The sequence below is a fragment of the Cyanistes caeruleus genome, unplaced genomic scaffold, assembly GCF_971803275.1.
Source record: "Cyanistes caeruleus unplaced genomic scaffold, bCyaCae1.hap1.1 HAP1_SCAFFOLD_76, whole genome shotgun sequence".
Lineage (NCBI taxonomy): Eukaryota > Metazoa > Chordata > Aves > Passeriformes > Paridae > Cyanistes > Cyanistes caeruleus.
Genome location: NW_028255888.1, coordinates 670671 through 684387, shown reverse-complemented (window position 1 = coordinate 684387; position 13717 = coordinate 670671). Strand labels below are relative to the sequence as shown.

Genomic DNA, 13717 nt, shown 5'->3' with positions numbered 1-13717 from the left:
GTATGCAGAAAAAGGCATCTTTTAAATCAATTACAGTAATCCATTTATATTTCTCTTTTATGGATGTTAACAATGTGCAAGGATTAGCTACCACTGGGTAAATATCTTTAGTTATTCTATTTATTGCTCTCAAATCCTGTACTAGTCTGTATTGGTCAACACAGAAATTTGGGCTCTAGTGTTAACTACAGAAGTAATAGGCGCACGTTTGGGACCCACCATTGCTAAAATCAGTATGTCTCCAGTTTTGTTATTTCTAGCGAGCATTTTAAATACAACTAACTTCCACCTCTCTGCTCACCCATGAGAGGCAGAATTACCAGTTTCCCTGATTCTGAGGCTGTTTGGGATCCACTCCCAGAAGCTGAGAAGGAGACTGCTTTGGCTCACAGCCCAGAGCCTGTGGAGGTGTGCTGGGTTATACAATGGGGCATTCGATACAATGAACTTGGGACAGTGTTAATTAGAAACTACTTTACTCAACTTTTAAGTGATAAGTCATCCATTATGTTTCTGGGGACCCTCTTCTTTATCCTTAGTGACCACCAGTACTGGTGGTTAGAGATTTGTTTTCTCTTTTCTGGGTTTTCATTAAGAGAACTAATGTAACTAACACCCTTTGCTTTCTCTGATTTTTCTTCTGGGATTTTTACAGGTCCATAATTTCTACTGTAATTAATTAACTCTTTTGCAACTTTGCTCCATGTCCAAATTTTATGGTTCCTAGCAGGAGAACGCAGTTGTGAACCTGTCGGCTGAGAGGGGGTGGTGAAGGGAGTAAACCCAGGATCAGTGGAACCAGGTCAATCAGTCGGGTTTCCAAGAAATCTATCTAGTCTATCAACAGGGGTTATAGCTGCTATGGTTTTGGGGGTTTTTTATGAGAAAAATTGCTGTAGGCTTAAGTGATTCTGGAAGGCCTTGAATTAAAGAGGTAATAATTTCAGTTTTCACAGGTAACAACATTGGTAATTCATAACCAGCAATTAATTTTCTTTTGTGTATCATTTTCAAGCAGGCAACATTGTGAATGTTTTCCAGTAGTTCGTTGGGGGTACCAACTATAGCTACAGGGTCCCCCATTTCCAAGGGGTTTAGCCCCTCTGCCCAATAAGCTGCGTGCTGATTTAGGGACCATGGGTTATATCTGTCTCCTGTTGTTAAGAAGATTCCATGTCCCCAGTACCCACTGGATTCCCGTTCTCTCAATCACATTCAATCTCCTTCAGTGAGAGACACTCGGAATACGTATTCTATCTCTGACTCGTGAGGGAGACACCCATAATCCTTTTTATTCTTTTTTTTTTTCTTTTTTTTTTTTCCTTTTTTTTTTATATTTTGTTATTATATACAGATCAGGATTCTTATCATTGTTATACTTATATTCTGTTTTAATTAAAGGTTTCAAACTAAGACACCAGTGTTCCCCACAATTTTATCCAAGTTATCTCCTTTTGAGGGTAAATTTGATTAATAAGAGGGCTTTCCCTCTCTTGTTTCTTTTAGCAAGTCAGCATTTTTTGAATTTTTTATCATGAAGGGCTACTCACAACACATTGATCTTACTCCTTTCTTCATCCAATTGTTTTTGCAAAATTTTAACTAGGTTTTGGAGGGAGTCTATTGTAGTTCTTTCCTCACTTCTTCATTTAAAGCGAGTTTCTATAGCTGCTGTAAGACAAGCTCCCAAAACTGAGCAGAGTATAGTTTTATTTTTGCCCAGTTTAAATTCTATTTCATGTTGTGAAAAAAACCAACATACTCTATCAATCACATTTGCCAAATTAAACCAATTATTAAGCATCAACTTTTCCCTCCTGGAGAAGGTCTGGCATTGTGTTTTGCTAACAAAGCATAACATGCGTAAAATGCAGCTTTAACTTCTGCAGACATTTTCAGTCATTTTTACAGAGGGAAAAACCACTACAGAGAGGTATCAACTTAAATTATACACACACACACAACTTTTTGCTTCCCTGTATGGGTAAAAAGAACAAATCTGCTTGGGAGGCACTCCTTCAGTTTAAAATTCAGGTTGTCTCTTTGCTACACCAAGCTGTCAAAATTCATACACACAACAACAACAAAAACAGTCCCGCCCTTTTGCACTGAGAGATCTTTTGCGAAATTCTGCAGACAGAGCCCTCAAGTGAGTGCGGGGTGCTTTTCACCTCGGCGTGTGCAATTTGCGGGAAATTCAAGTTGCCCCCCTTGCTTTCCAGACACCACTCACTCTTTTGGGAGTGTCGGGCGGGGTGCAACTGGAGCAAAACGTCCTTCCCCTAATACAGACTGCACAACAAACCTGCAGCCCCTTCTGTCTGTCAGAAATCCTGTCTGTGACTCCAGTTTAAATGCCACGATTCGCTAACGCGAGTGGGACTCATGAGAGGTTCGTTTGATCTCAGAGTGCAAGACGGACACAAGGGATTTCAGTTTAAATCACAACAACAATAATGTACCTTTATTTTAGTGACAACAAGGGTTATGCGAGAGAGGAGAGGAAGAGAGGGTGAGATAAAGAAAACAAAGTAAAGAGAGAGAAGAGCGGGTTATAGCTACCAGCAGAAGAGACGGGGTTGCTGGGGTCTTTTTCTGTGGGAAGATCTGGCCGAAATTATCTTAGTCTTATGTAATTCTTCCCCAGTGTTACCTTGTTTCCAATGTGCTAATAAGCACCCAAAGGAGAAGTATCCGGTATGGGAGCGTTGCTGCCCAAAATCCCTTTAAGTTTCTCCATATTATAACTAAAATATACCACAAATGCTGGATCTGCAACACTATTGCAGTCGTCTGACAGACGGCGCCTAGGCAACTAACTCAAAGATTTCTGGGAGTAATACTTTTCTCTCTCTGAGAGAAAGTGCCTTGCCTCCAAGGGAGAGCCAGGATCTCTGAATCAGATGGTTTCCTGACCCCCACAGTAAAGCACCTTACCTTTCTCTCCTGGGGAAATTGTGAGCAGCAGAGATGGTCGCAGCTGATGGGGTCCCCAAGAATTCCTTGGTGCCGGCTGGAGCGTGATCGGGTCGTGAGTTTGCTCAGCAGCACTCACAAGGTCCCATCTGGGGTCGCCAAAATGTTAGTGTTCAGGAACACACATAATCACAGAATGATTAAATGAAGGTGCTTTATTAAGAGCTCTGGGTGTCAGGGGTACACATACCCAAATCTGACCTGACTTGGTTTTGAGTTGAACATACTTTTATACTCTATCATTATATAACTTTCATATTAATTATTAAACTTACATTGTTCTATTGTATGCATTGTTTTTACCCAAGCATGGATTTCTTGTGATCCCCCTCAACCCCCTAACATTGTTCCTCATGTTCTTTAAACAATAATTATATCTAATCACATCTAACAATTGTATCATTCATCATATACCAGTTACACAGGTGCAGTTTGACATGATCTTTAGCAAGTACAAGGTCTAACACTTGCCAGGACCTACTCTTCCCGGGCTCACCAAACCTAACTTTCTTTCTAAGTCCCCAAATTTTCTAAGATTTTAAAACCTTATACTATCAGAGTGACACTTGTCTTTACAAACAAGCCGTGAGTCTGCCGATAAAATGAAACTATCACTGAGAGATAACAGAAACAATGGGATGGATTCAACTGAAAGATGAAAGAGACACTGGGGAAACACCATAAAATTCCACAAGGGCTAAGAACTAAGAAGATTATGCACTGGGGAGAGGGGGGATGGTGTCTCAGGTATCATGTGTACCAGGAAGTCTGTACCTCTCAAATCCCTCAGCCTATGGGGAAAGGGAGAAGGGACGTACGGCCTGGAATTGGGGTAAAAGGGAGGCTGCGCCCTCCAAAAATTAGAGAGATCCCAGGGGAACGCCCCATGGCCTCTCCCTTTATTTGAAAAAATTGAAAGCACTCCTCTATCTCCTTTTTGCATATAAACCTCTGGTGTTTGTGGATTAATTTTTTCTGACACTAACAATTAATATGAAGTTCAAAACTACAAACCTAGGCAGTGCAGAATATGAAAAATATGAAAGCTAAAACTAAGGGCATCATAGCTGGAGGGGGGCGTGGAATTGAATAATTCTGGGGTAAGACTGAGTAGCATTCAGAGGCACTGAGAGGTCTTGAGGTGACAGATTGAAGCCCCTCATCTCTTTGAGTGCCAAGAAATGGAGACAACTCCAAATACCCCACAACCCCTAAATACTCTCAAGTAGCAGCCTGATTCCCAGTTTCTCTTGAAGCACTAGTAAAATGTGAGGTTTTAGGTGCCATTGATTAAGTAGATGCCATTAATTTGTTGATTTTTACCCCAATTTAGTCTGTTCCAAAGGGATGAAGATGAATCTAAAGATAATTAGAACGAAACCAAAACGACCACCAGCCCAGTGTCTTCCCAACACAGATTACAGGGAACATGGGCCATCAGGGCTCTGCCCAACATGGGTCCACTGATGGGGGATGGAGTTGGAGCAGCGCACGAAGCTCTTCCTGCACTTGGAGCACACGCAGGGCTTCCCTTAGTGGTGCCTCCGTTTGTGTCTGGTCAATTGAGAGCTGTCTGAGAAGTTCTTCCCACACTGGGGACACTCATAGGGCCTCTCCCCGGTGTGGATGCGTTTGTGGGTACTGAGGCTGGAGCTCTGGCTGAACCCCTTCCCACATTCGTCACACTTATAAGGCCTCTCCCCAGTGTGGATGCGCCGGTGGGTGATGAGGTTTTGCTTGAAGCGCTCCCCACAGTCACGGCAGCGGAAGGGCCTCTCATCCGTATGAATCCGCTGGTGCCTGAGGAACTGGAAGCTGGTCTGAAACCTCTTCCCACATTCTGGACACTCGTAGGGCCTCTCCCCAGTGTGGATCATCTGATGGATGGCCAGTTGGGAGCTCCGGCTGAAGCTCTTCCCACATTCCTCACATTCATAGGGACATTCCCCGGAGTGGGTCCTCTGGTGGCGGATCAGGTGGGACCTCCGGCTGAAGCTCTTCCCACATTCCCCACATTTGAAGGGCCTCTCCCCAGTGTGGATGCGCCGGTGAATGGTGAGGGTGGAGCTGTGCTTGAAGCCCTCCCCACAGTCAGGGCAGCGGAAGGGCCTCTCCTCTGTGTGAATCCTCTGGTGCACGAGGAGACTGGAGCTGATCTGAAAACTCTTCCCACACTCGGGACACTCGTAGGGCCTCTCCCCAGTGTGGCTGCGCTGGTGGATGATGAGTTTGGAGTTAAAGCTGAAGCCCTTCCCACATTTCCCACACTCGTAGGGCCATTCCCCAGTGTGGATCCATCTGATGGCAGATCAGGCTGTTGCTCTGGCTGAAGCTCTTCCCACACTCCAAGCACTTGTAGCGCTTCTGCCCTTTGTGAAGCTGCTCATGGACCACCAGCTCAGAGCCCCGGCTGGATCTCTGGCCGCCTTCCCGGCACAGGGTGGGTCTTTCCTCCTCAGAGCACCCTGGGATGGGTTTGGAGCCCCTCCTCCTGCGGGATCTCCGGGGCTTTTCCTCCCCATTGGATTCCTGCACTGTGGAACTGCCCAAATCAGCCTCTTCCACAAGGTTCTGCTGCAGGGATTTTTCCTCCCTGGTCTCCATCCTCAGCTCCTTGTCTGGGGGAGGAAGGACAAGGAGAGGATGGGATTTGCCTCCGTGCCAGAGGGAAGGGGAAGGAGATCCCCCCAGTGCATCCCCGGCAGGATGGCCTTGGCAGCGGGGTTGTCCTGCAGCCGGGGCCATGCTGAGCTGGGAGATGGAGCAGGAGAGAGAGAGAAAGGGGCACTGACTTCCTCCTCACCTGCCTGGGTGTCCCGAGGCATCTTCCTCTTCCTCGCAGCCTTCCTCTCCATCCAGCCAAGGTTTGGCAATGGGAAATCCTGGTTTGGGGAAATACAAGGGATGAGGACATCGAGTTTGCAGGTCCCTCTGCCCGTGTTCATCTCTAGAAGTCATCGGACATCTGGGGTCCATAAAACCTCCAGAAAACACCAAAATTCAGCCTGAAAATGCCTCCCAGGAGTTCCCCATCTCTGGTCTCTCCTGTTTGGGGTTCAAGGGCTCCCCCCTGTCCCAGCTGCTGGGAGTCACGCTTGTACTGGAGATCACCTGTCTGCTCGGTCCCTGCCCTCCCCGGGCTGCTGAGAGTGCCAGGAATCTGAAAAGTTCCCCCTGTTTCCATCTCCCCACTTAAGGATGGTGGGACCCCCCAAGTAGGATTTTCCACTCAGCTTTGGAGTTCCACAATCTCCAAACATCCCCCCCCCAAATAAACCCAACCCAGGGACCCCCCCAGGATATCTGGGCAAAGCTCCCACTCCCCAGTCACCTGTGGGATGGTGGGTGATGATCGCACAGGTTGGGGACTATAAATTCAGGGAGTGCTTGACCTTGTGGTTCCTTCTCCTTTCCCTGATCCTCATTTGTCCCTCCTCCTCCTCCTCCTGCTCCTCTTCCATCCCTCCCCCTCCTCCCCCAGGAGCAGTGACACCCTCAGTGCCCCGTTCCCGAACCCCTCACAGCCCACGGCAGGAGCGGGGATGGAGCCGGGACAGGTCGGGATGGGCAGCGTGGGGCTCTCCGCTGCTCCCACCCGCTGGGGACGGGGGGAACCCAGCCCGGGGAAAAGGAGAGGGAAACTGGGAAAATTGGGGGCTGCAGATCCAACCTGGGGGTGGCTGGGGACCCTGGCTGGGGACTGCCAGCCCTTGGGGCTCCTCTGGGGAGATGTGGGAGGGGGGAACACAGAGAGGGCTGGGGGATCCCAGGAGTGGCAGCACTAGCAGGGACTGGTTTGTACTGGGATCATACTGGGATCGTCCTGGCAGTGGCTGAGATTGCACTGGCTGTGTACTGACATCATACTGGGATATCATACTGGGATCGTCCTGGCAGTGAGTAGCAGGCTGCAGGGAGCAATTGAGATCAGGTTGTGAGGAACTGGGAATATGCGCTGCGCTCCCCAGAACCCCGGGATCACCCCCCATATGTCCCATAAGTCTCCCCCAAACCCTCCAGGATCCCTGAGTGCCCCCTCAGAGCCCCCCAAAGCCTCCCTGGACACCTGAATTCTCCCGACCCCACAGATGCCCCTTCCAGACACTGCTGGGAATTCATCTCCCATCATCCCAGAACACAGTTCCGCGCCCAAACCTCCTGCCGTGCCCCACGCCCCAAAGAGCCCGGTTACAGCTCCCCAGGTTCCCCCCAAGTGCTCCCGAGCCGTATACATTCGCCCCGAGGACCTGCAACCACAGCTCGGACGGAAAAGTTCTCTCTGAGTGCTTCCCTGCAACACCAAACGCGCCTTCCGAGCCACTTCCGGGACTACACTACAGCTCCCATCATGCTCCGCGGCGCCCATATGGTGCTATTCCAGTCATGACTCCATCTTCCGTCATGCCCCGCGACCCACCGGAACCCATTGGAGCTGCGCTTATAACTCCCGTGATGCTCTGCGGCCCCATTAAACCGTATTATACCGGCGCCTACAGCTCCCATCATCCCCTGCGACCCATAGATTCCCTGTTACAGCCCCCCAAGTGCCCGCCCGGACCCTGAAGTGTCCCCAGATTCCCCTCCCTGACTTCCAAGCGCCCCCCTGGACGCTCAAGTGCTCCCCCAGACCATGAATTGTCCCACAGAATCCCTAAGTGCCCACCTGGCTCCCCCAAGTGTCCTCCAGACACCCAGGTTGTCTCTAAATTCCCTCCCCAGACACAAAACTGCCCCAAATGTTCCCCAGAAAAGTTTCCATGGACCCCAAAGTGGTCCCTTTTACCCTGTCTGAGAAAATTATTAAAAAATATGATCAAAGGACTAAAAGTAGGACAAATTAGCATAAAGAGGGAGAAATAGTGGTCAATTAATTAATGAAGGGAATTGTGGTACTTTGAACCAAGGACCGATAATGTTTTTTGTTCCTAAAATTGTATCAATTCTTTTATATAAATATAAAAATTAGGTTCTAAAAGTACAGAACAATATTATTATAAAAAATAACATTTTATTTTTTTAATTAATTAGATTTTAATTATAAAGAAAAATTCTAAAGAGAAATGTTATCAATGTTTTGGGATGTCAGTCCCAGGTGGGCCATGTCAGACATGCTGAGGCTTGGGGTGAGGAGCAGGTTGTCCAAACAGGGGCAGCCTGCAAGGGATTCATTCTTCTCTGTGACCAGACTGCCTAAGGAGACATTCAGCATCAGGATTGTAAAGAGTAAATCCTGACCTCCTGATCAGTACACAAAGATGATTACAGTTTGAACAGTAGAATGTTGTCACCGTAAGGGGCCTTCTTTGTTAATATAGCTCATATTGTGTCATGTTTTTTAAATACCAATGTTGTTGTACCAAACTTCTTTGTTAAAATATTGTTATAAATGAAATTAGAGTTTTGACAACTAGGTCCCTTGGCTTAATGGCAGTTTAATTAAAAATTAATACAATTTACTAAACTGAATAGTAATGCGGTGTAAAAGAATACAGTTTAGTAAAATAATACAGTTTAATAAAAAATTAAAATTTATATATATAATCTACTAGTAATTAAGTATGATTAAAGCATAAGCAAAACCGTCCAGGGTACGGAGGCTTCCCACCCTGCCTCACCTTCAAAACAAAGCACTTCAAGCTAAACTCATATACTGTATGCTTATACATATTCATTAATGTTTCCTGTAAGTTTCCTCCTGTTTCTGATTTTTCTTACTTTACATCATTTTCCTTCACAGCACATGCCTCACTTGTTGTTAGGAGGTCTTCAGTCTTCTTTTGGTGGTCTTTTGGTGAAGGCTTCTCCTCTTCCTCATGGTCCTTTGGATAACCTTACAGGTTTGCGCGTGCGTACTAAGCCTTCTGTTATATTAATCTACTAATCAGCCTTATATTTACTAATCCTTACGCCCAATGCTTAAATTTGTTCTAATTTTGGTCCATCTCAAGGCCATTTTGGTCTTGAGACACCACTTATCTTCTAAACTACATCCTGTACCTTAATTTTGACATGTAACATCTGCAAAGGGGCATATCTGCTTTGTAACACTGATTCTTGATTGTTTCTAAAAATAACTTTAATAACAGTTCCAATTTAGTTAGCACGAACCAATTCCATTTATTACCACTGCAAATACCCCTTATGTCCCTTTTTATTGGTTTCCATGCTAACAGCCTTGCTTTCTTCCTTGCTATGTATAAACCTGTATTTTCTCAATTTCTTCTTTTGCTACCTCAATTGTTTGGCCTGCAGATCAGCTGCTAAGCCCATCCACATTCAGCTCTTAGTCTTCAGAGGGAAACTGTGAGCACAGTGAGAATCTCCCAGTGTGCAAGAGGGTCCCTGTGTGCCAGCTGCAGCTGGGGCCTCAGCCATCTCCTCTCTCAACAGGTTCCCCACTGCAGCTTCACAGGAAAGGCCAAACACCTCCCTCAGGGACACCTGCACCACACATTTCACATCTCCATGCCCATACGTGATGTCCCTGTCACAGCTGCATTACCAGCTTGCTGCTGTGCAGATGCTGCCACCACCCAAAGCAAGGCCCGGTGTCCCTGAAGGGACCTGCCCTGCTCTGTGGCCTGGACTGAAGGTGAGTCCCTCCTGCCAGGGCAGGGCCTGACACAGCTCTTCTGTTCCAATAAAGAGATGGAGCTGTCACCCCAGTGTCTGGCTGGTACCACCAGCAAAGCCCACACAGCACCAGCCCCGGCTGAGCTCCATGTCCAGGAGCAGGCGGGGCTGACCACGGTGTGGGCAGGCAGGAGCCAGGCAGGGGCTGCTGTGACCAGCAGCAGGGCCCCGAGGGGCTGGGGGAGTCTGTGTTGAGTGTCCCTGGGCTGAGGGCACATTTCCTTCAGTGGCATCACCTGGGCCTGGACCTCCTCCAGTGCCATGCCCAGGAAAAGAGGCAACCATCAAGAGCATCTCATGGGACAGAACATGACCAGCAATGTCAGCAGGCAACACCAAGGTTTTGTTTAGCAATGACCCTTTGATGAAGTCAAAGATTTACAATCAGTCTAGTACAGTTTGGAGTACAGATGGGAGTACACTCGGGGGGTACAGCCAAGGCCATGAGGTCACAGCAGTCTCTGGGGTTACAGCAGGCTGAGGTGACAGCAGGCTCTGAGGTCACAGAGGTCCCAGAGCCCCGTGGTTGCACAGCACCACAAGGACCGAGCAGTCAGTCCTTGACCACGACTGTTGTGGCAGCAGCGACGGCAGCAGCAGCGGTGCTGACATTGGGACAGCGGTGTCAGGACAGTGGTGGCAGCAAGAGCTGCAGGACTGGCAGTGGGCAAGGCACCATGGCCTTTGCTCTGCACCTCATCCTCCTGCTCCTCCTGGCAGTGGCCCTGCCTGACAGGGCTGCCCAGGCTGCTCCGTGGCGAGCACAGGGAGCAGGTGAGCCCATGGCCTGGCTTCCCTTTCCTGGGACAGCACTTCCTTCTCCCTGGGAAGCATTTGGGATGGTTTTCCCCAGGGCTTGAGGGAGGGTTTCCTCTATGGGTGGGAGAGAGTCCCCAGAGCCCCTGGGCTGGTCCCTCTGCCCCACCAGGGATGTTGCAGAGGGCCTGCAAAGAAGATGGAGAGTCTCCAGAGCCAGCCCAGAGCTCCTCAGGCTCCTTTGCAGCTTTGGCCATGTCCACTGACATCTGGCTCCCATGGCCTTCCCCCGACCCCCTTGCAGTGCCCAGTTTCCTAATGCAGAAGGGGGTCCCAGCACACCATGGAATGGTTCTGATCTGTGCTTCCTTCCAGATGAGGGTGGTAGGAAGGCTCCTCCAGCAGCTTGGCTTCATGAAGATTTTCTGCCTCTGGAGCCCCATGCAGGTATATTCTCACTGTCCCAACAAGAAATAATCATTGACCACCTGTCATGAACCAGGTGACAGAAGCTGCTGTGGCTGTTGAGTTACAGGTGTGTCTGCATCAAGGACATTTCAAGCTCCTTTTCTGGTTGCTGCACGCAAGCCCAGCTCCCATCACAGGGGTGAGTGGTTTGTCCCTGCTGATCCCCCAGGCTGAGCCCTGGTTCTGTGGGATCCATTCATCTGAAATGGAAATACTTTCTGTTAAGGTTCTCCTAGAGAGAGGAATAAACCCACAGAAGACAAGATGCTTAGTGAACTGGATAGACACTATGGTGGGTCCAAGTCCCTCAGCCTTCTCCTGAGACTCAGCAGCCAGGGGCTTTCTCTGCACATCTGGACACGCCGTGCCTGGCACAGTGCGAAGGGATCCATGGCAGCTTCACTGCCCCCTGCTGCTTTCATGTCCTGCAGGGCTGTTTCCCAGCCTGGCCTGGCTGCAGCTTCTCCCCAGCCTCTGCAGGAAGGCATTTGGCATCAGGTGACAGGGAGCCCAAACTGCAGCACAGGCCATGCACACCCTGAGATTCCCTGCAATTTCCCAGTCTTGGGGTAGATGTGGAATGGCAGCTCTTTGGAGGAGGGAGGGCCCTGTCCTGGCTCCGAAGTTTTGATGGCTTCCTGAACCTTATTCATGACTTGGACAAGTATTGCCTTTTGAAGATGCCACCTTCCTGTTGGGGAACAGCCCCACCTGATCCAGCTGTGGCTCTTCTTTTCTCCAGAGATGAACCCAAAGGCTGTGCTGAAGGCAGCGTTTCCCGGAGGAAGCAGTGGCTCATGGGCAGCCTCTGCTGCAGGAAGGGAGGCCATGCCAGGCACAGTCCCAGGAGGTAATTGCTGTGCCTCTGGGCCTGAGCCCTGCTGAGGCTTGAGCTGCCATCTCTGTTGCTTGGCTGTGTGAGCACAGTGCAGAGGAATTATCCTGAGCAGGCTCAGGACACTCGGCTACTGAGCAGTTCTGCTGAGGTCCCTCCATGGGAGACACATCCCAAAACCTGGCAGCGGCTTCAAGGAATGCCCATGGTGGGGAAAGGGCTGAGGGGAGGGTAAAGCTCCAGTGTGCCCTGAGAGGGCCTGGCTCTGTCCCCTTGGGCTGGGGGAGCTGTCCCAGCTGAAGGACGGAGGGCAGGAGAGAGGGCAGGACGGAGGTAGGGATATCTGTGGCACTGAATGCTGCAGTTTGGCCCAGGGCTTAATGGTTTCCTCTGTGGCAGGGAGAGCCCCTGGGCCCTGGGCTGGTGCCGCTGCCCCACCAGGGATATTGCAGAGGGCCTGCAAAGAAGGTGGAGAGTGTCCAGAGCCAGCCCAGAGCTCCCCAGGCCCCTCTGCAGCTTTGGCCATGTCCACTGACATCTGGCTCCCTTGGCCATCCCCCGACCCCCTTGCAGTGCCCAGTTTCCTAATGCAGAAGGGAGTCCCAGCACACCATGGAATGGTTCTGATCTGTGCTCCCTTCCAGATGAGGGTGGTAGGAAGGCTCCTCCAGCAGCTTGGCTGCATGAAGATTTTAAGCCTCTGGAGCCCCATGCAGGTATGTTCTCACTGTCCCAACAAGAAATAATCATTGACAACCTGTCACAAACCAGGTGACAGAAGCTTCTGTGGCTGTTGAGTTACAGGTGTGTCTGCATCAAGGACATTTCAAGCTCCTTTTCTGGTTGCTGCACGCAAGCCCAGCTCCCATCACAGGGGTGAGTGGTGTGTCCCTGCTGATCCCCCAGGCTGAGCCCTGGTTCTGTGGGATCCATTCATCTGAAATGGAAATACTTTCTGTTAAGGTTCTCCGAGAGGGAGGAACAAACCTACAGAGGATAGTAAGTCGCTGGAGACATCCAAACACATGGATAAGATGTTGAGTGAACTGGAGAGACGCCATAGTGAGCCCATGTCCCTCAGCCTTCTCCTGTGACTCAGCAGCTGGGGGCTTTCTCTGCACATCTGGACATGCTATGGCTGGCACAGCAGGAAGGCATCCATGTCAGCCTCGCTGTCCCACTGCTGTTTTCATGCCCTGCAGGGCTGTTTCCCAGCCTGGCCTGGCTGCAGCTTCTCCCCAGTCCCTGCAGGAAGGCATTTGGCATCAGCTGACAGGGAGCCCAAACTGCAGCACAGGCCACGCACAGCCAGAGATCCCTTGCAATTTCCCGGTCTTGGGCTAGATCAGGTGTAGGAGCTGTTTGGAGGAGGGAGGGCCCTGGCCAGCCCCAATAACCTGGCCTTTCTCCTGATGCTTAACCATGACTTTAACAAATATTGCCACTTGAACATGCCACCTCCTCAACGGGGAATGGTTCTATCTGATCCAGCTGTGGCTCTTCCTTCCTCCAGAGATGAACCCAAAGGCTGTGCTGAAGGCAGCGTTTCCCAGAGGAAGCAGTGGCTCATGGGCAGCCTCTGCTGCAGGAAGGGAGGCCATGCCAGGCACAGCCCCAGGAGGTAATTGCTGGGCCTCTGGGCCTGAGCCCTGCTGAGGCTTGAGATGTAAATCTCTGCTCCTTGGCAGTGCCTGCCTTTCAGGGATTTTGCACAGAGCATGGAAAAGGTGTTGAGAATGTCCAGAGCCAGTCCAGAGCTTTCCTCAGGCCCCTCTGCAGCTTTGGCCATGTCCATTGACATGTGGCTCCCACGGCCTTACGTGACCTCCTTGCAGTGCCCAGTTCCCTAAGGCAGAAGGGGATCCCAGCACACCATGGAATGGTTCTGATCTGTGCTCCCTTCTAGATTGGGATGGTGACATGGAGCATCTGGAAGTGCTGGTAAATGGCGGTTTGAAGACCTTGCCAGATGCTGGAGGCAAGTTCTCAATGTCCCTTTCCGCACAGAACAATCCGTGTCAAGGTGGCAAGAGCTCACTCATGTGCCAT

At 49.9% G+C, this 13717-nt stretch overlaps 1 protein-coding gene across 1 annotated transcript in view; it reads right to left on the bottom strand.

The window, feature by feature from the left end:
- Positions 1–13717, bottom strand: part of LOC147646881 (uncharacterized) — a 450805-nt gene that overhangs the window by 58867 nt on the left and 378221 nt on the right. Inside the window, 1 exon segment of the mRNA XM_086872717.1 lies at positions 4431–5199. Coding sequence (XP_086728843.1) covers positions 4431–5199 — 769 coding nt within the window.